Genomic DNA, 26,149 nt, shown 5'->3' on the forward strand with positions numbered 1-26,149 from the left:
CAGTATTATCTTCCTTGTTTTATTTTAAAAGGGGAAACTGAGGAGTTATTTCTCAAAATATTTTCTTTAATAATTTTAATACAAAAAATGATACATGAGCACCGAGAAATGCCAGAAAAGACAGATAAGCATAATGGAAGAAAATGAGTCCCCCACAATCCCGCCATGCATCATGGTCAACATTGTGCATATTCTTCGGTACTCTCCTTTTTCCTCTGTTGCTCCAGGCAAACAGAGGCCAATTGTTGTGCCTTGAATGGCCAGTGGCAAGCTTTTAAGATCCCGGGCACTACGCAGTGAACTAGGAGGTAGAACAGAAGCACTAAGCACATTATTAGGCCAATTAACTGGGATGTACCATGAATTCATGACCGTAAACCTCCAAACCAAGGAACCAAATCCCATGAGATGGTTGGTTGTCATTTCAGAAGCTACTCTTTTTTCTTTCTTTTTCTTTTTTGGTCATTGTTGTAAATATAACTATCACACAATTTTTGGCAATTCAACTTTTTACAGGTGTACAACTCATTGACAGCAATAACATTAATCAGCTGTGCAAACCTACCCTTGATCAGTGTGATTTTTACATCATCATTTTTTGATGGTAGCATAATATTCTACCCCACATATGTGCCACAATTTTTTCTACCTGTCCCATTTTGATAGATTTTCAGTTGCCAGTTTTTGCTATGACAATATGAAGTGTCTGCAGCAAGTAATAAATAACCCAACACCAGGGTGCGTGATGGGAGGGAGGCTGTCTAAAGAAGCCTCTATTGATATATGACCTGATTCCCTTCTAATGACCCTTCCTAATCCAGGAAGTGTCAGGGACCATTGCGGAGGCAGTCTACAAACAGACTCTCCACAAACTGTCTCTGGCCACCCCTACCAGTCCTCCCACCAGAGGTCTTCTTGTCCAATGTCAGTCAAAGGACATACTGAAACCGGGAGCCAAAAGGCAACAGGTCAGCCCTTCACAAAGATGGCTTTGCCCTAGCCCAACTGGCTAAAGATAGTCAGATGGATGAGAGCCAGACAGCATGAGAAATCAAGTCAGCTCTCCCTGAGAGTGGGTACCCCTGGCTCTCAACCATGCCTTGATCCTCTCATGCCTACAGCTGAATCCAATAGACAGACCCTCACCCTAGTGGAAGAGGCACAGCCACAGCTTCTCGGTTCCAGCTGAAGGTCTCCTCCCACTCATAGAGTCCCTGGCCAGGCTTCACCTCCTTCTTCTCAAGGAGGGGCAGCCTTCCTGTGCTGCATGGACTCTCTCCTTTCCACACCTGGTACTCATTTCTTGGAGGCCTGGTGCCCACAAGACTTGTGTATCTCACAGCTGGAACAGTGCCTACTACACAGAAGTGGTTCAAAAGATGTCTGTCAAATGAACAACCAAATGAATGATTTTAGTGTGATCTTTCTTGTTCCTTGAGGTCCAGATTCTATCTGTTTAGGATGTATACCTGGAATAAGGTATGCATTCAGGAAGCGGAGGTGGAATTGAATGCACTCGAATGCCTTCCTAACTCAGCACAAGGTCTACCTCTTGCCTTTCACATACAGCCACCTTCCCTGCCCGGTCAGGCTCTGTTTGTGCCTGGACCAGCAGCACCATCACCTGGGGAGCCAGATGTGCCCCCTCCCCATTGTATAACAGCAGCAGGAACCCTCTCTCCATGGCATCAGTACCCATCCCTCCTGCCACCCCCAGGGCCTCCCTACTCACTCTCCTTCACACTCAAGCTATTTTAATACTCTGGATCAGAACAGAACAGGGATCAGAACAGCACAGGCCAGTCTGTCTCTCTGGTGAGCCTCTCTCTTCTGGCAGTTCCCAAACTGTGCTTTACCACATCAGCCGCTCAAAAACCCAGGCTCAGGCCACCAGACTGCCAACAAGGATGCTGCAGGATGCCACGTTCAGAGCCGTGGAAGGGTGCCAACCCAGTAATACGTGAAATTAGTAAATAGGTCGATGCAATGAAAATGTCAGGCTTTGCAATTCTTGTTTTTGGAGCATAGATACATAACCTAAAATGTTTAAAATCAGGCAGTAAAATGGAACAAATTCCAGTCTATATTGAAAAAAAAATAAAATACAGCCTGAGGCAGCGGGTATTTGTAGCCTAAAGGGCTGCGGGTCCCGGAAGGTGCGCTAGTTGGATTAACAACAGTAATGTGTTGACACTCAGCTTAGCAATCTTAAAAAAAAAAAAAAGATAAACCATTAGCTGTACTAGAGAGGTCAGAACACATGAGAAATAGGAAACCAGAAGGTACTTCTGGATGGGAGATGATTTGGAAGAGAGCATTCAATGTTCTACTTAATGTTTTTTTTTTCCTTTAGTGAAATATGAATTTTGTACAATGACATTTTTGGATTTCAGTCAGTCTGAATGTGAACAGCAGGACAGAGGCACATGTAATATAATACTACTTATGTATATCCCGTAGTAACTTGTTTTGTTCATTGTTTTGAGATCTGAAACATGAGTGAAGCCACATTCTGGATATCCTCTGGTGCCATGGTCAATATTTAGCAGAGTGGCGTGACAGTGTTAAGGGGTGTAGTTTGCAGGTGGGAGGTGGGGAGCTGAGGGCCTGAGGGGGAGATGGTGGATATCTTACTTACCTGTAGGTCCCCCAGGTTGGGTTCCTATGCTTTGCTGGGACCCCTACTCTGATGGACTTACTCTAAATCCAAGGAGTATCCCATTGCCATCATTAGGAGTAAGCTATGGAGACCTGACTTCCTGGAAGTTACTCATAAATGTCTCTCTTGAGTGTTCCTTTTTGATCTAAATTCTCCGCATACCTGTCTCAAAGGCAGTGTCTCAAAATAAAATTATATTTCATGGTAATATAGAATGGTGCCACCAAAAGGGACACTAATACACTTCCATGACTAAGTCTCAGTGTCCTCAGATCAAGTCACCAGGTGCAGTCACTCAAAGATGCTGGGAATGGCTATCTTGTGGATTCAACATGCCATGGTTGTGACCACAGATTTGCTCCAAAATACTGGGAAAACCAAGGAGCAGAGCCACACATCCAGTGGCAGGGGGTGGAGGGAACTGTCCTTCTGCTTACCTGCGTGCCATGAGTCCAGCTGGTCACCTTTCCGGTTTCTCCATCTGTTAAATGATTGAGCTGGGCTATTTAAATAGGAGCCTCTTCAGAATCAGAAACTGATTTTTCCTTTAATCCATATGAAACAGCGGTGGGCACGCACCAGATGTGTGCTGACGCTTGCAGGCGGGTGCACTATCAGCTTTCCTACCCTCCCGAGGTGCCTCTCCTCCATGTCTGCTCTGCTCCTGACATGCTTCAGCAACCAAGTGCCTCCTGCTTTCCCTCAATCAGGCATCCATCTGGGAGCCTCTGGCTTTCCTGTTCTGTGGTTTTTCTCCAAAATGCAACCCCCCACCCTGATTTCCTGGGGCCCTTGCCTCCCTCCACCAGCTGCAGCTTGTGCTCCCCACAGGCCAGTGGCTGTGCTGGCTGTACCCGCGCAGGCCTCAGTGCCACAAACCAAGCCGTAGACTGCTGGCCCACCAAGCCTGGCCCCATCTGGTGCTGAGGTAGCTCCACGGAGAGTTGTGACTGAAACCTCAAAGCCAGTTCTGACCATGAGGCCTGGCAGCCCTTTCACCCCCAACACCCCAGAGAGAAGGTGGCTTATCCTTTCCCCAGCTTCACCCCATTCTGCTGGTGCATCTCCTCCCTCCCACCACTGCTCTAACCCTCCCTCAGTCCACAGCAAACTCCCCAGAGCCCTGCTGACTCAAGAATCTCCCCTTACACCAGCTTCATTTGTTTGCTCACTGAAGTTCCCGGAGGGTGGGGCCTTGACTGCTGTGCTCACTGTGGTACCCCTGGCACACAGCAGGAAGCTCAATTATAAAACCTCAAAAAAATAGTGACTGGTCAGCCCAGGAAGTGATGTCTCGCTGTCCTCTTCATTTCTGGAGGTTGAGGAAAGGAGAGCCCCGAAGGTGCAGGGAGAAGCCTGAGAAGGGAACGGCCATACCAGGACAGAAGGAGCTATGGCTTTCTTCTTCCTTGGCGGTTTCACCCCAAATTGCAACTGCCCTTACCAAAGTCACCAAATGATTTTCTAATTGTTCCCGGATGGTGTTTGGAAACATGGCAGGATATATTTGGTTGTCTTGTCAGAGTGTGTAGTGTGTGTGTGTGTGTGGAGAGGGGGAGGGTTCCTACAAGCTATCAGTAGGTGGGGCCAGATATGCTAACGACCCTGTAATGCCTGGCCATTCCCCTCAGAGACTCCACCTCTCAGTCCTGGGCTTACCTGACCTCTATTGGCATGGGACCCTCCCTCAGTCTCTGCTTCCCAGCCTACCTCTCCTAATCTTCCTCTTCTGCCTACTCCTTCTGAGAGTCCTCCAGGGCTCCTCTTCCTCTGTCCATGCCATTAAGCGTAGGTGTATTCAGGGCCCTCTTCTCTCTTGTCACAGACTCTCCCTGAGTGGGAGATGTCACCCATTTCCCATTGCTGATGCCTTCCACATATGTTCCCCTAGCCCAGAGGCCTCTTGGAAGCCCACCCCCTATCTATGACTGCCTGCCGGACCTCTCCACTTGGATTCCCATAGACCTTCCCATTCCACATGTTGAGAGCTTCCACTCATCTCCAGCCCCCTCAAGCCCTCCTTGTATTACATGTGGGTCTACTGCCCACCCAGTGTTCAGGCAAGAAACAGGAGCCATCCTTGCCTCTTTCTCTCCCTCATTTCTGACACCTAATGGGGCATCAGACTGTCCATTCAGCCTCCTTTATACCTTCAAAAGCATCTGCCTTTGTCTGCCTCACTGACACCATCTTAGTACAGACCCTCATTTTTCATCCAATTGCCTGTCCCCTTACTGATCTTTCCTGCTTTCATTCTATCTTCCATTGTGCTGAGGGCAGGTTTTGATGATGCTAGAAAGAACGTTGACTGGCTTCCCATAACCTTCAAGATGAAGTCCAGACTCCTCAGCACAGCATGTCAGGCCCAAGTTTATGACCTGGCTTCTGCTCACCCCTCCAGCTTCACCCCCTACAAACCCTGAGCTCCCACCTCTGGGCCACATGCAGGTCTCACAGGTACCAGGCTCTCTCATGCCTGGTCCCCTCTGTACCTTTGCACATTCTGTTTCCTGTGCTTGGACATCCTGCCACCCCACCCCCAGTAACTCCTACTCAACTTCTAGAGCTCTGCTGAGGGGTCACCTCCTGAAGGATTTCTGACCTCTGGTTGACTCCCTTCTGTAGTCACTTTTCCCTCTGTCACCATGTGTCTGGTCATCCATTAGCCAGATGAATGACTATGCCTCCTACCAGTCTGTGGCCTCCTCGAGGGCAGGAATCATGGTTTATTCATCCTGGGAACTCCATCCTGGGATTGGAACACAGAGAACATTCACTGCATAAATGAATGGCTATCACTGTTGACATTTTACTGAAATGTATTCACGCTCATGTCAGGAACAATGATAACAGGAGTTGGCGTGGCCTCGGGACACTGAAGCCTGCTTCTCCACCTAGGTGCCTGAGATCCTTTTCCTGCTCTTCTTAGGCCTCTCCCTGAGCCCGGGGGTGGGGGGTGGGGCCCTCCTCTCCTCAGCCCATGTGCCCCTCCCCCACAAGGGCATGGTCACCATAATATCACTTCCTGGGATAACCAGTCACTTTTTTTTCAACTTTCCAAACAGTGAATTTTATTTTTTAAACTCCATATTACTATGAGTGAGTCTGATTTATTTCCAACTTTGTATATCGAAAAATTTCAAACCTACCGAAAAGTTGCCAAAATGGTACAATAAACTCACATGTACTATTCACCTAGGTTCACCATGTGCTAACATTTTGCCACTTTTTTTCTTTCTTTCACTGTATGTATATATATATACATTTTTTTTTTTCTTGCTGAACAATTTGAGAGAAAGGGGCACATATCATAGCCCTTTATCCTTAAACACTTTAACATGTATCTCTCTTTTTTTTAATTTTATTGTGCTTTAGGTGAAAGTCTACAGCACAAATTAGTTTCTCATTCAAAAATTTATACATGAATTGTTTTGTGACATTGGTTGCAATCCCCGCAATGTGTCAGCACTCTCCCCCTTTCCACCCTGGGTTCCCTGTGTCCATTCGCCCAGTTTTCCTGTCCCTTCCTGCCTTCTCGTCTTTCCTTTTGGGCAGGTGTTTCCCATTTGGTCTGGTGTACTTCATTGAACTAAGAAGCTTGCTCCTCACGTGTTATTGTTTGTTTTATAGGACTGTCTAATCTTTGGCTAAAAGGTGACTTTGGGGGTGGCTTCAGTTCTGAGTTAGCAGGGTGTCCAGGGGCCACAGTCCCTGGGGTTCCTCTAGTCTCTGTCAGACCAGTTGAATCTGTTCTGTTTTTGTGCGTGAATTTGAATTTTGCTCTACGTTTTCCCCCCGCTTTGTCTTGGACCCTCTATTGTGACCCCTGTCAGAACAGTCTGTGGTGGTAGCCAGGCACCATCTAGTTCTTCTGGGCTCAGGCTGGTGAAGGCTGTGGTTCATGTGGTCCATTAGTCCCTTGGACTAATATTGTCCTGTGTCTTTGATTTTCTTCATCCTTCTTTGCTCCAGACTGGATGGGACCAACAGCTGTATTTTAGCTGGCTGCTTGCAAGCTTTTAAGACCCCAGATGCTACTCAGGAAAGTAGATGTAGAACATTTTCTTTATGAACTATGTTATGCCAATAGACCTAGATGTCCACTGAGACCATGGTCCCCAGCCCTCAGCCCCAGTAACTCGGTCCCTCAAGGTGTTTGGATGTGTCTAGGAAGCTTCTATGACTTTGCCTTGGTCAGGTTGTGCTGCCTTCCTTTATATTGTGTGTTGTCTTTCCCTTCACCAAAGTTAGCTTGTCTGCTATTTAGTTAGTGACTCCTCCTCCCCACCCCTCCCCTCCCTTGTAACCATCAAAGATTGTTTTTTCCTGGGTGCAAACCTTTTCTTGAGTTTTTATAATAGTGGTCTCATACAGTATTTGTTCTTTTGTGACTGACCTATTTCACTCAGCATAATGCCCTCCAGATTCATCCATGTTCTGAGATGTTCTATGGGTTCATCATTGTTCTTTATTGTTGTGTAGTATTCTACCTTGTAGATCTATCATAATTTGTTTATCCATTCCTCTGTTGATGGACACTTAGGTTATTTCCATCTTCTTGCTATTTTGAATAATGTTTCAGTGAACATGGTATGTATACGTCTATTGGTGTGATGGATCTTATTTCTCTAGGATATATTCCTAGGAGTGGGACTGCTGAATCATATAGTATTTCTATTTCTAGCTTTATAAGGAGGTGCCATATCATTTTCCATAAAGGTTGTAGCATTTTACATTCCCACCAGCAACGCACAAGAGTTGCAATCTCCCTGCACCCTCTCATTTTTTGTTTTTTGATTAGTGCCAGTAATGTCAGGGTGAGATGGTATCTCACTGCAGTTTTGATTTGCATTTCTCTAATGGCTAACGATCAAGAGCATTTCCTCATGTGTCTGTTAAGTGCCTGAATGTCTCTTTGGAGAAGTGTCTGTTCATATCCTTTGCCCATTTTTAACTGAACTATTTGTCTTTTTGTTGTTGAGGTGTTGAAGTATTTTACAGATTTTAGAGATTAGATCCTTGTCAGATATGTCATAGTCAAAAATTTTTTCTCATTCTGTAGGTTCCCTTTTCATTCTTTTGGTGAAGTTTTTTGATGAGCAAAAGCATTTGATTTTTAGGTGCTCCCAGTTATCTAGTTTATCTTCTGGTGTTTGTGTATTGTTGATAATGGTTTGTATTGTATTTATGCCATATATTAGGGCCCCTAGCATTGTCCTATTTTTTCTCCCACCATCTTTATCGTTTCACACTTTATATTTAGGTCTTTGATCTATTCTGAGTTCCTCTCATACTGAACAGGATTACCATGGCAACAACACATCATCAGTAGGGTAAAACTAACTTGTTTCCTGATGGTCTAATCCCTGCTCGCATTAGGGTTTGAGTTAGGTTTTGTGTATGGTGTGAGGTATGGATCCTGTTTCATATTTTTGGAAATGGGCATCCAGTTTTGCCAGCACCATTTGTTAAAAAGACTGTCTTTTCCCCCCATTTAATTGGCATTGGTCCTTTGTCAAAGATGAGCTAACCACAGGTAGATGAATTTACATCTGGGTTCTCAATTCTGATGGATTGGTCTATGTGTCTGTTTTGACTACCTTGAGTGTATAGTAGGTCCTGAGATCAGGTAGTATGAAGCCTCCTACTTTGTTCTTTTTCCTCAAAAATGCTTTGCTTATCTGGGGCCTCTTTCCTTTCCATGTAAAGTTGGTGATTAGTTTTTCCATCTCGTTAAAGAATGCTGTGGGTATTTGGATCAGGATTGCACTATATCTGTAGATTGCTTTGGGTAGAATTGACATTTTCACATGTTGAGTCTTCCTATGCATGGGCATGGAATATTTTTCCATTTATGTAGGTCTCTTTTGGTTTCTTGCAGTAGTGTTTTATAGTTTTGTTTTTGTATAGGTTTTATGTCCCAGGTTAGATTTATTCCTAAGTATGTTATCTTTCTAGGGGATGTTATAAATGGTATTGTTTTGCTGATTTCCTTTTCAAAGTTCTTTTTTTTTGGTGTATAGGAATCCAACTGATTTTTTAATATTTATCTTGTATCTTGCTACTCTGCTGAATCTTTCTATTAGTTCCAGTAATTTTCTTGTGGAATCTTTGGGGTTCTCTATGTATAGGATCACATCATCTGCAAATAGGGATATTTTTAATTCTGCTGTTCCAATTTGGTTGCCCTTATTTCTTTTTCTTGCTTTATTGCTCTAGCTAGGACTTTTATCACAATGTTAAATAGGAGTGGTGATAAAGGGTGTCTTTGCCTTGTTCCCTTTCTCAGGGGGAATGCTTTCAGCCTCTATAGAGAATGATGTTGGCTGTTGGTTTTGTATGCAAAAACCTGCTGCCAGTGAGCTGACTCTGACTCCAAATGACCCTATAGCACAGAGTAGAAATGCCCCATAGGGTTTCCAAGGAGCAGCTGGTGGATTCAAACTATCAACATTTTGGTTAGTAGCCTAGCTCTTAACCACCACGTAAGCAGGGCTCCTGGTTTTGTATAGATGTCTTTTATTATGTTGAGGAATTTTCCTTTTATTCTTATTTTATTTAAAGTTTTTTTCAGGGATGATGTTGGACTTCATCAAATGCTTTTTTTGCATCAATTGAGATGATCATGTGATTCTTTTCTTTTGTTCTATTTATGTGGTGGATAATGTTGATTGGTTTTCCAGTGTTGAACCATCCTTGCATACCTGGTATGAATCCTACTTGGTCAGGGTGTATTATTTCTTTGATGTGACGCTGAATTCTATTGGCTAGAATTTTTGCATTTATATTCATGAGAGGTATTGGTCTGTAATTTTCTTTTTTGTGTGTGTGGTGTCTTTGCCTGGCTTTGGTATCAGGGTTATGCTGGCTTCATAGAATGAATTGGGGAGTATCCCTTCCTTTTGTATGTTCTGAAGTAGTTTGAGTGGTACTGGTGTGACCTCTTCTCTGAACGTTTGGTAGAATTCTCCAGTGAAGCTGTCTGGTCAGGGCATTTTGTTGTTGTTGTTGCAAGTTTTTTAAATTACCTTTTGAATCTCTTTTATAAAAAGAGTCTGTTCAGATTTTCTGTCCAGTTTGTGTCAGTTTAGGTAGGTAGTGTGTTTCTAGAAATTTGTTCATTTCCTCTAGGTTCTCAAATTTGTGGGAGTACAATTTTTCATAGTATTCTGTTACGACCCTTTTTATTTCACTTGGGTCTGAGTAATGTCCATCATCTCGTTTCTTATTTGGGTTATTTGCTTCCTCTTCTGTTTTTTCTTTTGTCAGTTTCTCCAATGATTTGTTGATTTTGTTGATCTTTTCAAAGAACCAGCTTTTGGTCTTGCTGATTCTTTCAATTGTTTTCCTGTTCTCTATTTTTCCTTTATTTCTGCTCTAATTTTTATTATTTATTTTCTTCTGGTGCTTGTGGGCTTCTTTTGAGTTCTCTTTCTATTTGAGTTGCAGGGCTAATGTTTTGATTTTAGCCCACTCTTCCTTTTTGATGTGTGCGTTTATTGCTATAAACTGTCCTCTGAGCACTGCTTTTGCTGCGTGCCGAAGGATTTTGTAAGACATGTTTTTATTCTCATGATTCTAGGACTTTTTAAATTTCATCTTTGATTTCTTCTATTATCCAGTGATTTTTAAGTATAGTGTTACTCAGTTTCCATGTATTTGATTTTTTTCCCTTGCTCTTCTCCTGTTATTGATTTCAACTTTTATAGCATTGTAATCAGAGAAAATGCTTTGTATTATATTGATGTTTTGGATTTTATTGAGGCTTACTTGTGGCCTAAAATGTGGTCTGTTCTTGAGAAAGATCCATTCATGTGCATTGGAAAAGAATGTATATTTTGCTGCGTTTGATGGAGTGTTCTGTATATTTCTATAAGGTCAAGTTGATTGAGTGTGGCAATTAGATCTTCTGTATCTCTGTTGAGTTTCTTTCACACTATTCTCTCCTTCACTGAAAGGGGTGTGTTGAAGTGTCCTATTATTGTGGAAGTGTCTTTCTCTTTTCAGTGCTGTTAGAGTTTGTTTTATGTAGTCTGGAGCTCTGTCATTGGGTATGTATGTATTTATTATGGTTATGTCCTCTTGGTAGATTGACACTTTAATCATTATATAATATCCTTCTCTCTCTTTTATGGTGGATTTTACCTTAAAATCTATTTTGTGAGAGATTAATATTGCCACTTCTGCTGTTTTTTTTTGTTGTTTGGTAGATATATATTTTTCCATCCTTTGAGTTGTTGTTTATTATGTCTTTGTGTCTAAGGCATGCCTCTTATAGACAGCATATTGATGAGTCTGTGTTTTAAATCCATTTTGCCACTCTCTGTCTTTTTACTGGTGCATTTAAGCCATTTACATTCAGTGTGATTATTAAAAGGTATGTGTTTACTCCTGTCATTTTGTTGTGTGGTTTTTTAATAATTTTTGTGATGTTGACGATTTCTTTGTTCTGCTTAATTTTCTGTGCTAATTTCTTTTAGTTTGCGGATATCCTTTTCTTTCTTTTGTTGTTGCTGATTTTTGCTTATTGACACTTTGTTTTTCTTCTCTTTTATTTTGATGAGTAGGTTTATTAACTTTCTTTGTAGTTACCTTGAAATTTACCTTTATCTTCCTAAGTTTAAAACAGTCTTTTATTTCTTGATATCACCATGAATTCCTCTCCATATGAAAGTTCTATAACTACACAATTTATCCCTCCTTTTTGTTTTCATGTTGTGATTTGTAGATTGACATCTCTGGTTCCCTATTTTCAGTCTTTTATGTTTCTTTTAATTTGGGAAATTCTTTATCTGGGTTGGTATCTGGCTGATGTTGTCCTGTGTCCTAATCACAGGTTGTTGTCTGATGATGTTTGTTCTCTAACAGAAGGTCTCCTTTTAATAGTTCTTGTAAGTTTGGTTTTCACAAATTTCCTTAATTTATGTTTATCTGGAAATGTTCTAATTTTGCCATCATATTTGAGAGAGGTTTTGCAGGATATATTACTTTTGGTTGGCAGTTTTTTTCTTTCAACGTTTTATACATGCCACCCCATTGCCTTTTTACCAGCATGGTTTCTGCTGAGAAAGATAAGCTTAGTCTTATTGTTTCCCCATTGTAAGTGATTTTTCATTTTTCTTGAGCTGCTGTTAGGGTTCTTTGTCTTTGGTTTTGGCCTTGGTGATTTTCTTTGGGGTCTATCCTGTATGGGATTCACTGAGCTTCTTGGATGGCCAGCTTTTTTTTTTAATATATAATTTTTATTGTGCTTTAAGTGAAAGTTTACAAATCAAGTCAGTCTCTCACACAAAAACCCATATACACCTTGCTACATACTCCTAATTACTCTCCCCCTAATGAGACAGCACACTCCCTCCCTCCACTCTTTCTTTTCGTGTCCATTTTGCCAGTTTCTAACCCCCTCCACCCTCTCATCTCCCCACCAGGCAGGAGATGCCAACACAGTCTCAAGTGTCCACCTGATCCAAGAAGCTCACTCCTCACCACCATCTCTCTCCAACCCATTGTCCAGTCCAATCCCTGTCTGAAGAGTTGGCTTCGGGAATGGTTCCTGTCCTGGGCCAACAGAAGGTCTGGGGGCCATGACCATTGGGGTTCTTCTAGTCTCAGTCACACCATTTAGGCTGGCCTTATGAGAATTTGGGGTCTGCATCCCAAAGCTCTTCTGCTCCCTCAGGGGTTCTCTGTTGTGTTCCCTGTCAGGGCAGTCATTGGTTGTAGCTGGGCACCATCTAGTTCTTCTGGAAGCGCCAAATCGATTTCCAAAGTGGTTGTACCATTTGACATTCCCACCAGCAGTGTAGAATTGTTCCAATCTCTCCACAGCCTCTCCAACATTTATTATTTTGTGTTTTTGGGATTAATGCCAGCCTTGTTGGAGTGAGATGAAATCTCATTGTAGTTTTGATCTGCATTTCTCTAATGGCTAATGATTGTGAACATTTCCTCATATATCTGTTAGCTACCTGAATGTCTTCTTTAGTGAAGTGTCTATTCATCTTTTTTGCCCATTTTTTAACTGGGTTATTTGTCTTTCTGTAGTTGAGTTTTTGCAGTATCATGTAAATTTCAGAGACGAGGCACTGATCAGAAATGTCATAGCTAAAAACTTTTTCCCAGTCTGTAGGTAGTCTTTTTACTCCTTTGGTGAAGTCTTTGGATGAGCATAGGTGTTTGATTTTGACGAGCTCCCAGTTATCTAGTTTTTCTTCTGCATTCTTTATAATGTTTTGTATACTGTTTATGCCATGTATTAGGGCTCCTAACCTTGTCCCTATTTTTTCTTCCATGATCTTTATCGTTTTAGATTTTATATTTAGGTCTTTGATCCATTTTGAGTTAGTTTTTGTGCATGGAGTGAGGTATGGGTCTTGTTTCATTTTTTTGCAGATGGATAGCCAGTTACGCCAGTACCATTTGTTAAAAAGACTGTCTTTTCCCCATATCAACTGTTCATATGTGGATGGATTTATGTCTGGATTCTCAATTCTGTTGCATTGGTCCATGTATCTGTTGTTGTACCAGTACCAGGCTGTTTTGACTACTGTGGTGGTATAATAGGTTCTAAAATCAGGTAAAGTAAGGCCTCCAACTTTGTTCTTCTTTTTCCGTACTGCCTTATTTATCCGGGTCCTCTTTCCCTTCCATGTGAAGTTGGTGATTTGTTTCTCCATCTCATTAAAGAATGTCATTGCGATTTGGACTGGAATTGCATTAAATGTATAGATTGCTTTTGGTAGAATAGACATTTTCACAATGTTAAGTCTTTCTATCTATGAGCAAGGTATGTTCTTCCACTTATGTAAGTCTCTTTTGGTTTCTTGCAGAACTGTACTGTAGTTTTCTTTGTATAAGTCTTTTACATCTCTGCTAAGATTTATTCCTAAGTATTTTATCTTCTTGGGGGCTACTGTAAATGGCATTGATTTGGTGATTTCCTCTTCGATGTTCTTTTTGTTGGTGGAGAGGAATTCAACTGATTTTTGTATGTTTATCTTGTATCCCGATACTCTGTTGAACTCTTCTATTAGTTTCAGTGGGTTTTCTTGAGGATTCCTTAGGGTTTTCTGTGTATAAGATCATGTCATCTGCAAAGAGAGATACTTTGACTTCTTCCTTGCCAATCTGGATGCCCTTTATTTCTTTCTCTAGTCTAATTGCTCTGGCTAGGACCTCCAACACAATGTTGAATAAGAGTGGTGATAAAGGGCATCCTTGTCTGGTTCCCGATCTCAGGCTCTCTCCATTTAGGGTGATGTTGGCTGTTGGCTTTGTATAAATGCCCTGTATTATGTTGAGGAATTTTCCTTCTGTTCCTATTTTGCTGAGAGTTTTTATTACGGAAGAGTGTTGAACTTTGTCAAATGCCTTTTCTGCATCAATTGATAAAATCATGTGATTCTTGTCTTTTGTCTTATTTATGTGGTGAATTACATTAATTGTTTTTCTAATGTTGAACCATCCCTGCATACATGGTATGAATCCCACTTGGTCATGGTGAATTATTTTTTTGATAAGTTGTTGAATTTTACTGGCTAGAAATTTGTTGAGAATTTTTGCATCTTTGTTCATGAGTGATAAAGGTCTATAATTTTCTTTTCTTGTGGTGTCTTTACCTGGTTTTGGTATCAGGGATATGGCGGCTTCATAGAATGAGTTTGGTAGTATTCCATCCTTTTCTGTGCTCTGAAATACCTTTAGTACTAGTAGCGTTAACTTTTCTTTAAAAGTTTGCTAGAACTCTGCAGTGAAGCCGTCTGGACCAGGGCTTTTTTTTTGTTGGGAGTTTTTTGATTATGTTTTCAATCTCTTTTGTTATGGGCCTATTTATTTGTTTTACCTCTGTTTCTGTTAGTTTAGGTAGGTAGTGTGTTTCTAGGAATTCATCCATTTCTTCTAGGTTTTCAAATTTGTTAGAGTATAATTTCTCATAGTAATCTGATATGATTCTTTTAATTTCAGTTGGGTCTGTTGTAATATCACCCATCTCATTTCTTTTTTGGGGTTATTTGCTTCCTCTCCTGTTTTTCTTTTGTCAATTTGGCCAGCGGTTTATCAATTTTGTTGAGTTTTTCAGAAAACCAGCTTTTGGTCTCATTAATTTTTTCAATTGTTTTTCTGTGTTCGATTTCATTTAGTTCAGATCTAATTTTTATTATTTGTTTTCTTCTGGTGCCTGTGGGTTTCTTTTGTTGCTCTCTTTCTATTTGTTCAAGTTGTATGGATAATTCTTTGATTTTGGTCCTTTCTTCTTGTTTGGATGTGTGCATTTATTGATATAAATTGGCCTCTGAGCACCGCTTTTGCTGTGTCCCAAAGGTGCTGATAGGAAGTGTTTTCATTCTTATTGGATTCTCTGAATTTCTTTATTCCATCCTTAATATCTTCTATAATCCAGTCTTTTTTGAACAGGGTATCGTTTAGCTTCCAAGTATTTGATTTCTTTTCCCTGTTATTGATGTCCACTTTTATGGCCTTATGGTCAGAGAAGATGCTTTGTAATATTTCAATGTTTTGGATTCTGCTAAGGCTTGCTTTATGACCTAATATGTGGTCTATTCTAGGGAACGTTCCATGTGCACTAGAAAAGAGAGTATAGTTGGTTGCTGTTGGGTGGAGTGTTCTGTATATGTCTATGAGGTCAAGTTGGTTGATTGTGTCATTTAGATCTTCAGTGTCTTCACTGAGCTTCTTTCTGGATGTCCTGTCCTTCACCGAAAGTGGTGTGTTGAAGTCTCCTACTATTATTGTGGCACTGTCTATCTCACTTTTCAATGCTGATAGATTTTGGTTTAAGTATCTTGCAGCCCTGTCATTGGGTGCATAAATATTTAATATGGTTATATCTTCGTGGTGTATTGTCCCTGTAATCATTATATAGTGTCCTTCCTTATCCTTTATGATGGATTGAACTTTAAAGTCTATTTCATCAGAAATTAATATTGCCACTCCTGCTCTTTTTTGATTGTTGTTTGCTTAATATATTTTTTCCATCCCTTGAGTTTTAGTTTGTTTGTGTCTCTAAGTCTAAGGTGTGTCTCTAAGTCTAAGGTGTGTCTCTTGTAGGCAGCATATAGATGGATCTTGTTTTTTAATCCATTCTGCCACTCTCTCTTTATTGGTGCATTTAGTCCATTTACATTCAGGGTAATTATGCATAGGTATGAGTTTTTTATGAATTTAGTGCTATCATTTTGATGTCTATTTTCACGTGTTGCCGAGAGTTTCTTTTTCCCACTTGATTTTATGTGCTGAGTAGATTTTCTTCATATATTGTCCTTTCCTCATGTTTGTTGTTGTTGATTTTCTTTCTGCTGAGTATCTATTTTTCCCTCGTATTTTATTTTGATGAGTAGGATAGTTTGTCTCCTTTGTGGTTACCCTATTTTTCTAAATTTAAAACTTTTATTTCTTTGTATTGCCGTTTCTTCCTCTCCATATGGAAGTTGTATGATTACAATTCTTAGTCCCCTCTTTATTATTTTAATGTTGTCTTCTTTTATATAACAACATCACTGTTACCTGGTTTTGGGCTTTTTTTTTTTTTTTTTTTTTTAAGTAATCTTGCTTTGTTTTTTTTGGATTTCCCTGTCTGGGTTGACCTCTGGTTGCTCTGCCCAGTGTTCTAGTCTAGGCTTGATACCTGATATTATTGATTTTCTAACCAAAGAACTCCCTTTAGTATTTCTTTGGTTTATTTAGTATTTCGGTTTGGTTTTTACGAATTCCCTCAACTTGTGTTTATCTGAAAATGTCTAAATTTCACCTTCATATTTAAGAGACAGTTTTGCTGGATATATGATTCTTGCCAGGCAATTTTTTTCCTTCAATTAAAAAAAATATGTCATCCCATTGCCTTCTTGCCTGCATGGTTTCTGCTGAGTAGTCTGAGCTTATTCTTACTGGCTTTCCTTTGTAGGCGATTTTCGTTTATCCCTTACTGCTCTTATAATTCTCTATCTTTGGTTTTGGCAAGTTTGATTATAATATGTCTTGGTGACTTTCTTCTCAGATCTACCTTATGTGGAGTCTGAGGAGCATCTTGGATAGATATCTTCTCATCTTTTACAATACCAGGGAAGTTTTCTGCCAGCAAGTCTTCAACAATTTTCTCTGTATTTTCTGTTATCCCTCCCTGTTCTGGTACTCCAATCACTCAAAGGTATTTCTCTTATAGAGTCCCACATGATTCTTAAGGTTTCTTCATTTTTTAAAATTATTTTATCCGATCTTTCTTCAAATATATTAGTGCCAAGTGATTTATCTTCTTAGTTCCGAAATTCTAGCTTCTACTTGCTCAATCCTGCTCCTCTGACTTTCTATTGAGTTATCTAATTCTGCAATTTTATTGTTAATCTTCTGAAGTTCTGATTGCTGTCTGTCTATGGATTTTTCCAGCTTATTAAACTTTTCATTATGTTCCTGAATTATCTTTCTAATTTCTTCAATAGCTTTATTTGTGTGTTCCTTGGCTTGTTCTGCATATTGCCTCATTTCCTTCCTGATGTCTTGAAGGGTTCTGTATATTAAACTTTTGCATTCTGTGTCTGGTAATTCCAGGAATGCACTTTCATCTAGAAGATCCCTGGATTCTTTGTTTTGAGAGCCTGTTGAGGTGATTATTGTCTGTTTCTTTATGTGACTTGATATTGACTGTTGTCTCCGAGCCACCAATAAGTTATTGTATTAGTTTATGCTTGCTTACAGTGTCATAGCTGCTTGCTTTGTTTTGTTTTGGTATACCCCTATGGGTTGCTTGAGTGAGCTAGCTTGATTATTTTCACCTTTGGAGCTCTGGTGTCCTGTCCCCAGCTGGCCAGAGCTATTATCAGGTATATCAGTCTAGGAGTCCATTCAGTTTTCTTGTATGAATTCAGCTCGGGTTTCCAGGTAGCTGGTCATCAAGTGTGTGGTAGAGGCTCTGTCCTAGAGTCTTAGAATGGCAGGGGTGATTGGCATATATACCGGTATCTGATTGCAGCAGGGGGTCATGCTCTGAACAAGGCAGGGGGCTGAGAACTGACCCTTGAGTGTCTCTGTGGAAAACGTGTCCCTGTTCCCTAGAGCATGCAGATGCGTGGGTTCTGCAGACAGACCATAGGCACCCCAAGTTTTTGGTTGTGAGGACTGGGAGGTACCACTTATCTTTGGACCCCTGTCGTGGGTGGCTGGGTGACCTGAGTGGAACTACCAGTCCTTACATCCCTGATGTGGGTAGTTGAGGACCTTGATTAATAGGCAAAGCAATGTCAAACATCAAACACCCACCTCTCCACTGCACAGCTGAAATGGTTGGAGTTTGCCAACAAGGGCCTATTCTCCTATTCTCCCGAAATAGGCCCACACAGGTCCATGCAGAAGGGAAAGGTGCTCAAGGTCCACAGATGGTTTATGCCTGGACAGGAGCCGCTTCTGTCCTGAGCTCCCCCGGTTAATGGCGCTAACAAGTTATCTTCCCCCCCATTGCAAATTTTTTCCTTCCCCAAGGCCGGGAGGACGGCTCCAGGAGCTCACCAGGGTCTATCTCAGGCCTAGGGATTCAGCCGCTGAAGCTGGGTTGGGGGTGGGGGGGGCGTGGTAAAATATATGCAAGTACTTAGCTTTTGCCCAGAGCACCGTTCTTTTCAGGTTCCGGAGGTGTGAATAGACTGTGCGGCTGGCTGCTTCTCCCTGAGGAAACTGCGACCGAATGCTAGTACCAGCCCCCCACCACCGCCACACCGGGAATGGTGCCTGAGGGCTCCCCGCCATTCCTCTCCACTTCTGAACGGTCTCTTCCTCCCCCTGCCCCTCAGTTCATTGTTTAAGCTTGCCTTTGATGCTCAGGGCTCCTAACTTGTCAGAAATATACTTGTTTCACTTGTTTTTTCGGGTCTTTGTTGTAAAGAGGGCTCGCCGGAAGTGTCTGTCTGTTATGCCATCTTGGCTCCCGGATGGCCAGCATTTTGTCTTTCTATGCTACTTGGGAAGTTTTCTGCCAGCAAATCTTCAACAATCTCCTCTGTTTTCCATTTTCTTCCCCTGTTCTAGAACTTCAGTCATGCTCAATTTTTTGTTCTAGATTTTGTCCTACATAATTCTTAGGTTTTCTTCAATCTTTTCTCTGATTTTTCCTAAACAATGTGACTTATATGGATTTGTCTTCAATATTCCATTGTTCAAATTTGCTCCTAAAGCCTTCCATTAAGTTGTCCATTTCTGAAATTATATTGTTTATCTTTTGGATTTCTAGTTGCTGTTTTTGTATAACTTCTATTTATTTATTTTAGATATTTTTTTCTTCTTCTACTGCTTTGACTGCGTTTTCCTTGATTTTGGCTATTTTTTCATTGGTTTCACCTGTGTTTCCCATGATTTCTTCTATTTTTCTTTGGTTTTGTGTTTTCCTTGATTTCTTTCCTAATCTCTTGGAGAGCCCTAGATAATAGTTTTTATAGTTCTTTTTTTTTTTTTTTTTATCAAGTAGTTCCAGTGTCTTTTTTTCTACCAGAACTTTATCTGATTCTTTGTTTTGGTCACTTGTGGAGCCATTTTGTCCTGCTTTTTAATATGTTTCGATATTGTCTACTGTCTCCAAGACATTAAGGTATTGTTTTCATTTACTGATTGTACGTTCATTTTTTTCAGTCTGCTTTTTTGGTTTTTTTTTTTTTTTGATATGTCAGGGTGGGCTTTGCTAATTGCTCATCTGTGGGCATGGTAGCTCTCGCCACCTTGTCCAGGTGGGCAGGGCAGCAGCAGGCAGGGCAAGCCTGCTTCACTGTACACTGGTCTGGCAAGGTGGGTAAGGGTGGACTAGGCCGCCCTACATGCCTCCTGATGTTGGTCCAGGGGTGCAGGAGCACTCACAGCCCCTTGACAGAAGGGCAGGGATGTCAAATGGGGCATGGCACAGGCTCACTTCCCACATTCAGCAGCTGGTCAAGTGGCAGGAGGGGAAAGGCAGTTCAGACTGAGTGTGGTGGTGGGCCTGAGCACCAGGGGCACTCTAGCCATGTAAGCGCAGTGGGGGAATGAAGGGAGAGGTGATGTACAGGGCTAGGTGGGAGGGAGAAACAAAAGAGAAAGGAAAAAAAGGTGGCATAGTGGGAGCTGGCAGGTGGGAGTGGGGTGGATCTGGTGGCTGCCAGGAAGGGGGGGTAGGTGGCATTTGGGGCTAGGTGGGAGGCAGAAAGAAAAGTAAGAAAAGAAAAAGGAGATAAAAGGAAAAAAATGGTTGCATGGTGGGGCTGTCAAGTGGGGTTGGGGTGGACCTGGGGGCTGGTGGGAAGGTAGAGGAGGTGGCTTTTGAGGCTAGGTGGAAGGGAGAAAGAAAAATTGTGGCATAGTGGGAGCCTGCAGGAAGGCAGGGGGAGGTGGCAGATGGGGTTAGGTGGGAGGGAGAAAGAAAAGGAAGGAAAAAAAGCAAACAAACAAAAAAGCCACACAGAGGGGGTGCGACAGGCCTGGGGGGCAGGGATCGTACTGTGGACCCTGGTGGTGGGGCTACCAGGATGGGGGGACTGTTGCTTCTTACTCACCAGATGGGTGAGGGGCAGGAAAGCATACTTCTCTGATTGCTGAGCTCCCTGAAATTGACTCCCTGTGTTCCATGTCTGGGGTGGTTGCTGGCTGTGTTTCAACATGGCCACACTGAGCTGTGTTAGTTGGCAGGGGACTTCCACTCCATATCTCTCTTCGTTTTCTTTTCTCCATCAGTTTCTTCTTCCATTTGGTGTTTGATCTAGTTCTTTATCCCTTCATTTGATGCTCAGGGTCACAGGACTGATGTTTGTATCGGTTTAACTTAGTTTTTCAGGTCTTTGCTGCAGGTCGGTGTAGTGTATCTGTCTAGGGTGCCATGTTGGCTAACATGTCTCATTTAATTTTAAACAATTTTATTTTCAAAGTAATAGAGGTACATTATTTTAAAAGTCAAGTCATTCTACAAGACTTATAAACAAAACACAGCTTCCTCTGCCCTACCTCTGATTCTGGCTCCTTAGAGGCAAACCACTTTAAACTATGTTAGCTGTTTCAAGTAATAATCACCTCTATGTATTTAAATTACATGCTTATATTGTTAATTCTTGCTTTTATTCACTTTTAACTTCCTACTATAGAAGGTGGAGATATAGCTTTCTTCCCCATTCATTTCTCCTTCCACTTTCCAATTTGGTTATATTTCAATTTTTTGTTAAATCAAATGTCAGCAATTATGTTAGTATGATTTGGATATCATTCACAGCTGAGTCATGTAGTATTGTGTGATGCCTGTGACTGCATTTCCTTTCTTATTCATCTTGTTTTTCCAGGAATTAAAAGCAACCTTGTTTTTCTTTAGGTTAGTTTTCTATCTATCTAGCGCTAGCTCACTCCCAAAGTGCAGTATAATATTCTTCACAATAGGTTCAAACATGTCAACTAATCTAAGGCTTCATTTTTATTTCCCCTTGGAGACCCCTCTGGGAGTTCGCTGTCTCATGGCTCAAATCTAGGAGCTTTTCTCTCTATCCTTGATAAGGTTGTTATCTGGGATCTCCATCATTCATCTCTTCTCTTGTGTCTGTCTCCTGTTTCTTGGATGTCATGGATTCCTCTTTCCTAGTTTGCCACCCCATTTCAGTAGGGTACATCATCTAGCATAGGCGGCAACAAACTACCTTAAAGGGCCAGAAAGTGAAGGGCCAAAGGCACAATAAAGGATATTATGTAGGTACTTATATAAAAACCAGCTGCTATAGAGTTGATTCTGAGTCATGGCGACCCCATGTGTGCCAGAGTAGAACTGTGTTCTACTCTGGCTGATTTTTCTGAAGTTGATCTCCAGGGCTTTCTTCCAAGGCACCTCTGGGAGGACTCAAACCTCCAACCTTTTAGTTAGCTGCCAAGTTAACCGTCTGCACTACCCAGGAACTCCGGGTTCTTATGCAACCATTTAAAAAGGTAAAAAACATTCCTAGTTTGTGGGCCACACAAAAACAGGTGGAAGGCTGGATTTGGCCTAGGGGCTGCAGATTGCCTACCCCAGATCTAGCTGCTCCCCAAGAAAGGGGAAATAGTAAAAGCATTTTTTAAAGATCTTACATGTCTTAAAATGACTTTACTCTACCCGCACACTTGGCTGATGGTTTGACTGGGTTCAGAACTCTCTTATGTCTGAAATCATCTGCTTTGAGAATTTGAAGGCATTGCATCACTGTAGTCTAGCTCTCAGTATTGCTATTTAGAAACCTAGTACATATGTAGGGACCTGGTTTTTCTCTTTGGAAAGCTTTAAGATCTTCACTTCATGACAAAAATGCAGTCACAGCCACAGGACTTGGAGTTCCTACTGCCTAAGTCCCTCTAGCTCCTGGGAGGTCTTGAGGGGTGGGTGTGGGCCCAAGTCAGAGGCAATGGAGAGGAACACCTGGGTCCAAGATACTACAGAGGAAGGGGAGGCAGAGCACTAGGTCCAGGGAGACTGAGAGAATGGGGGAAAGAGTCAGAAGGAATTACTTCTGGGTTGTGGAGGAGAGGCAGATAGGCCCCCACTGGAGGTCCAGCTCTTTTGGAAGTTTTGGACTCTTTAAGCTAAGAAGGGTTACTCCCCAGGTAGAGAGGCTCAATAAGGCTGAAGCAGCAATGACTGGCAGACTGGCTGTAGGCCAAGCGACTCTTAAAGGAATGGGCCTGTCCTCTGGTACCTCTGTCCCTCCAGCTTCCCTGCCACCTGACCCCAGCTTCTTAACAATCTGACCAGCTGCCTTTAGTCCTTGCCTAGCCTTCATTCTGCCTGGATTACACTCTCGGCCCCTAATTACCACCAACCTTCACCCATCTTCAGATTTTGCTCAGACCTCAGCCACTCTTACTGGTTACAACACAGTGTGGCTATGGCAGAACTTATTTTTATGTGGAAACATTTTTTAAGCAATAACAAAACCAAGGATGGCTGGAAACAGACCTCCTCACCCCATCCTTGAACCTCAACACATCCCTGACCCCCCTCCTGGGTTTCAGGGAGAGCCTGGGGGTGAGGGTGGTTGATCATGCTCTTCATAGCAAATAACATCCACATACTAATCCTACTTGCTGGTCTTAGGATGTGCCATCCATCATTCTCAGCATAATGCTTGCTCCTCCAAGAATTCACTCCTACCTTGATCATTCTGCCTCTCATTTCCTATAATCTCTCCTTTAAAATTCACAGTGGTCCTATGTACTCTCTTGCAATTAATAATGAGATATGACTTCTTCATAAAGGAACTGATACTGCTTTTCGATTGGAATCTAAGAAAGAGTGATGTTTTTTAAAAATGGAGAGTGCGAATTTTCTGGAAGGGTGAAAATGCATGTCAACATGTATTATGATTTTGTATCTGAAACAAACAAACAAAAATACCAAACCCGTTGCCGTCAAGTCAATTCTGACTCATAGCAGCCCTGAAGTACAGAGCAGAACTGCCCCATATGGTTTCCATGGAATGGCTGGTGAATTCGAACTGCTGACCTTTTGGTTAACAACCATAGCTCTTAACCACTGTGCCACCAGGGCTCCTATATCTGATAAGAGGTCAGTATATATAGTTTGTCATAATACAAACCAAAAAAGTAAAGACAGGCAACGAACTCCTGGCTGATGGGGGACACCAATCACTAAGTGTGGTAGGTCTGACTAAAAACTGTGTTAGAAACTCTGAAATGTGGGTCTAAAGGGCAAATACTTCTGTCTTCTGTAAACTTTCTCTCTGGGCTACCCCTATTTGATGGGCTAAAGTAGGAAGAGGTGAGGGTTGGGAGGCTGTAGAGGGGCCCCGATACAATCCTCTAATTTTCAACTTCAATATGCATAGGAAATCCTCAATTAAATTCCTGCCTACTTCGTTCAGAAATAGATAAATGTTATATTTGGTATCATACAATTCCTCAACAATTAGTTTTTTTTGGAAGGGGGGAGCAGGCTGTTCCCTTATAAAAGCTAATAATCCTGTGTTATGAATTGAACTGTGTCCTCCCAAAATATGTGTTGTAAATACTAACTTCTATGCCTGTGGTTATAATCTCATTTTGGAATGGGTTGTCTTTGTTATATTTATGAAGCAGGATTAGTGTAGGGTGTGTCTTGAGTCGATCTCTTTTGAGACATAAAAGATTAAACAAGCAAGGAAGAAGCAGAGATGAGGAAGAGAGATGCCAGGCTACATGAAGATCACCCAGGTGCAGAAGCTCAAAAGAGAGAAGGACCTTCCTCCAGAGCTGACAGAGACAGAAAACCTTCCTCTAGAGCCGGCACCCTGAATTCAGACTTCTTGCCTCCTAAACTGTGAGAAAATTAATTTCTGTTTGTTAAAGCCACTCACTTGTGCTATTTCTGTTACAGCAGCACTAGATAACTAAGACAGGATTTGGTACCAAGAAGTAGGGGTGCTGCTCTAACAAGTACCTACAATGCGGAAGTGGTTTTGGAATTGGGTAACAGGTGGAGGCTGGAAGGGTTTTAAGGTGCCTAATAGTAAAAGCCTAGATTTCCTTGAAGAGACTGTTGGTAGAATTATGGACATCAAAGGCAATTTTGGTGAGGGCTCAGGAGGAACTGAGGAGAGCTATAGGGAAAGTCTCTACTGTCTTAGAGAATACATACAGTGCTAGCAACAAGATGCTGCTAGAAATACGGATGTTATATGTACTTCTGGTGAGGCTTTAAAAGAAAATAATGAACAAGTGACTGGACAATGGACAAAGGATGATGCTTTTTGTGCAGTGTTAAAGAATTTGTCTGAATTGTGTTCAAATGTTTGGTGGAAGGTAGAACTTGTAAGCAGTAAAGCTGGCTATTTGGCTAAGCAGATTTCTAAGCAAGATCTTAAAGGGGCCACATGGTTTCTCCTTGCCGCTTATAGTAAAATGTGACAGGAAAGAGACGGACTTAAAAATGAACTATGTAAAAAGAAAACAAAACTTAAAGATTTGGACAATTCTGTTGTAAAACTAAGGACACATGTCCTAGAATTTTCGCCAAGAACACGGATACACAATCTTTTGTTAAGGAGATTAAGCCTGTAACTGATGGATCTAATCAACTACCACAGCAGAAAACCCATCAGCTTAGACTGAAGGGAATGGAGAAAGAATAAAAGGAAAGGACACTATCTGCCTCTCGGAATTCTTACAGGCAGGAAACAGGCCAAAGGAGCTACATCTGTTGTCCTCCAAGAAAAGAAAATGACCATCCATGGAGTACCTCAGAGAGCAGCAGAACTACTGGAAGGAACACGGGAGGCTGGGCTGCCTTGATTTCAAAGGGTGGAAACCTGCTGGGTTTCAAAGGGTGGGGCCACCATCTCCTAAGTTTCAAAGAGACGGGTCTTCACCAACTTGGTTGCAGAATGTGGGGCTGCTGTGTCCAAATGCCAGGGGGGATGGGGCTGCTGTCCAAAGCTGAGGAGGTGATGCTACCATGCCAAAGGGGCAGAAGAACGGGGGCTTCTGGGGGCCGAGGGGGTGGGGTTGCCACTCAGATGGACTAGGAGAATGTGGCCGTCCAAAGCGAAGGGAGCAGAGCTGCCGTTCCAGGGGGCCTGGAGGGCAGAGCTGAAGCCCAGGGCCCAGGGGCCTCTGCCCAGAATCCACAAGGCATGGCCAACACTCAGAATCTAGAGGGCAGGGCCATTGCCCAGATGGTACCAGAGAACAGAGGATTATTATCGAGTCTTGAGAGCCAATGTAAATTGTTCTGCTGGGTTTTGGACTTGCTCCGTGCCCATTATCCCTTCTTTCCCTCCAGTTTCTCCCATTTGTAATGAATGCGTCTACCTTGTATTCGTTGCACCATTGTACTATGGAAACAGATAACTTGTAGTTCAGATTTCACAGATTCACAGATAAAGTAGAATTTTGCCCCAAGGTAGAATACAACTAAAGTCTCATCCATATTCAATTTAGATGATTCAGAAGATGAGACTTTAGGCTTGGAGTAGATTTAAGACTTTTGGGATGATGTAATGGGGTAAATGTGTTTTGCATGTGGCAAGGACATGAATTTTGGGGAGCCAAAGAGTAGAATGTTATAGACTGAACTATGTCCTCCCAAAATATGTGCTGTAATTCCTAACCTCTATGCCTGTGGTTATAATCCCATTTGGGAATGAGTTGTCTTTCTTATATTAACGAGGCAGGATTATTATAGGGTTTGTCTTGAGTCAATCTATTTTGAGATATAAAAGAGATTAAACAAGCAAGCAAGAAGCAGAGATGGGGAAGAGAGATGTCAAGCTACCTGAAGATTGGCCAGGACAGAAGCTCAGAAGAGACAAGGACCTTCCTCCAGAGCTGACAGAGAGAGAAAGCCTTCCCCTAGAGCCAGCACCCTGAATTCAGACTTCTAGCCTCCTAAGCTGTGAGAAAATAAATTTGTTTGTTAAAGCCACCCACTTGTGGTATTTCTGTTATAGCAGCACTAGATAACTAAGACATCCTGTTATAACAGGCTTTTGGTTGTTTTTTTAAAAAGAAATTTATCATGCT

The 26,149-nt window shown here is 41.9% G+C and overlaps 1 protein-coding gene across 2 annotated transcripts in view; it reads right to left on the reverse strand.

Annotated features, from left to right (window-relative positions):
* TNFAIP8L3 (TNF alpha induced protein 8 like 3) overlaps nucleotides 1–26,149 on the reverse strand; it is a 58,690-nt gene that overhangs the window by 18,983 nt on the left and 13,558 nt on the right. For both annotated transcript variants that reach the window (XM_049904973.1, XM_049904974.1), the window contains one exon: nucleotides 5,262–5,408. In XM_049904973.1, coding sequence (XP_049760930.1) covers nucleotides 5,262–5,322 — 61 coding nt within the window. In that variant the 5' untranslated portion in view covers nucleotides 5,323–5,408. The remainder of the gene's footprint in view (nucleotides 1–5,261; nucleotides 5,409–26,149) is intronic.

Source organism: Elephas maximus, chromosome 12 (assembly GCF_024166365.1).
Source record: "Elephas maximus indicus isolate mEleMax1 chromosome 12, mEleMax1 primary haplotype, whole genome shotgun sequence".
NCBI lineage: Eukaryota > Metazoa > Chordata > Mammalia > Proboscidea > Elephantidae > Elephas > Elephas maximus.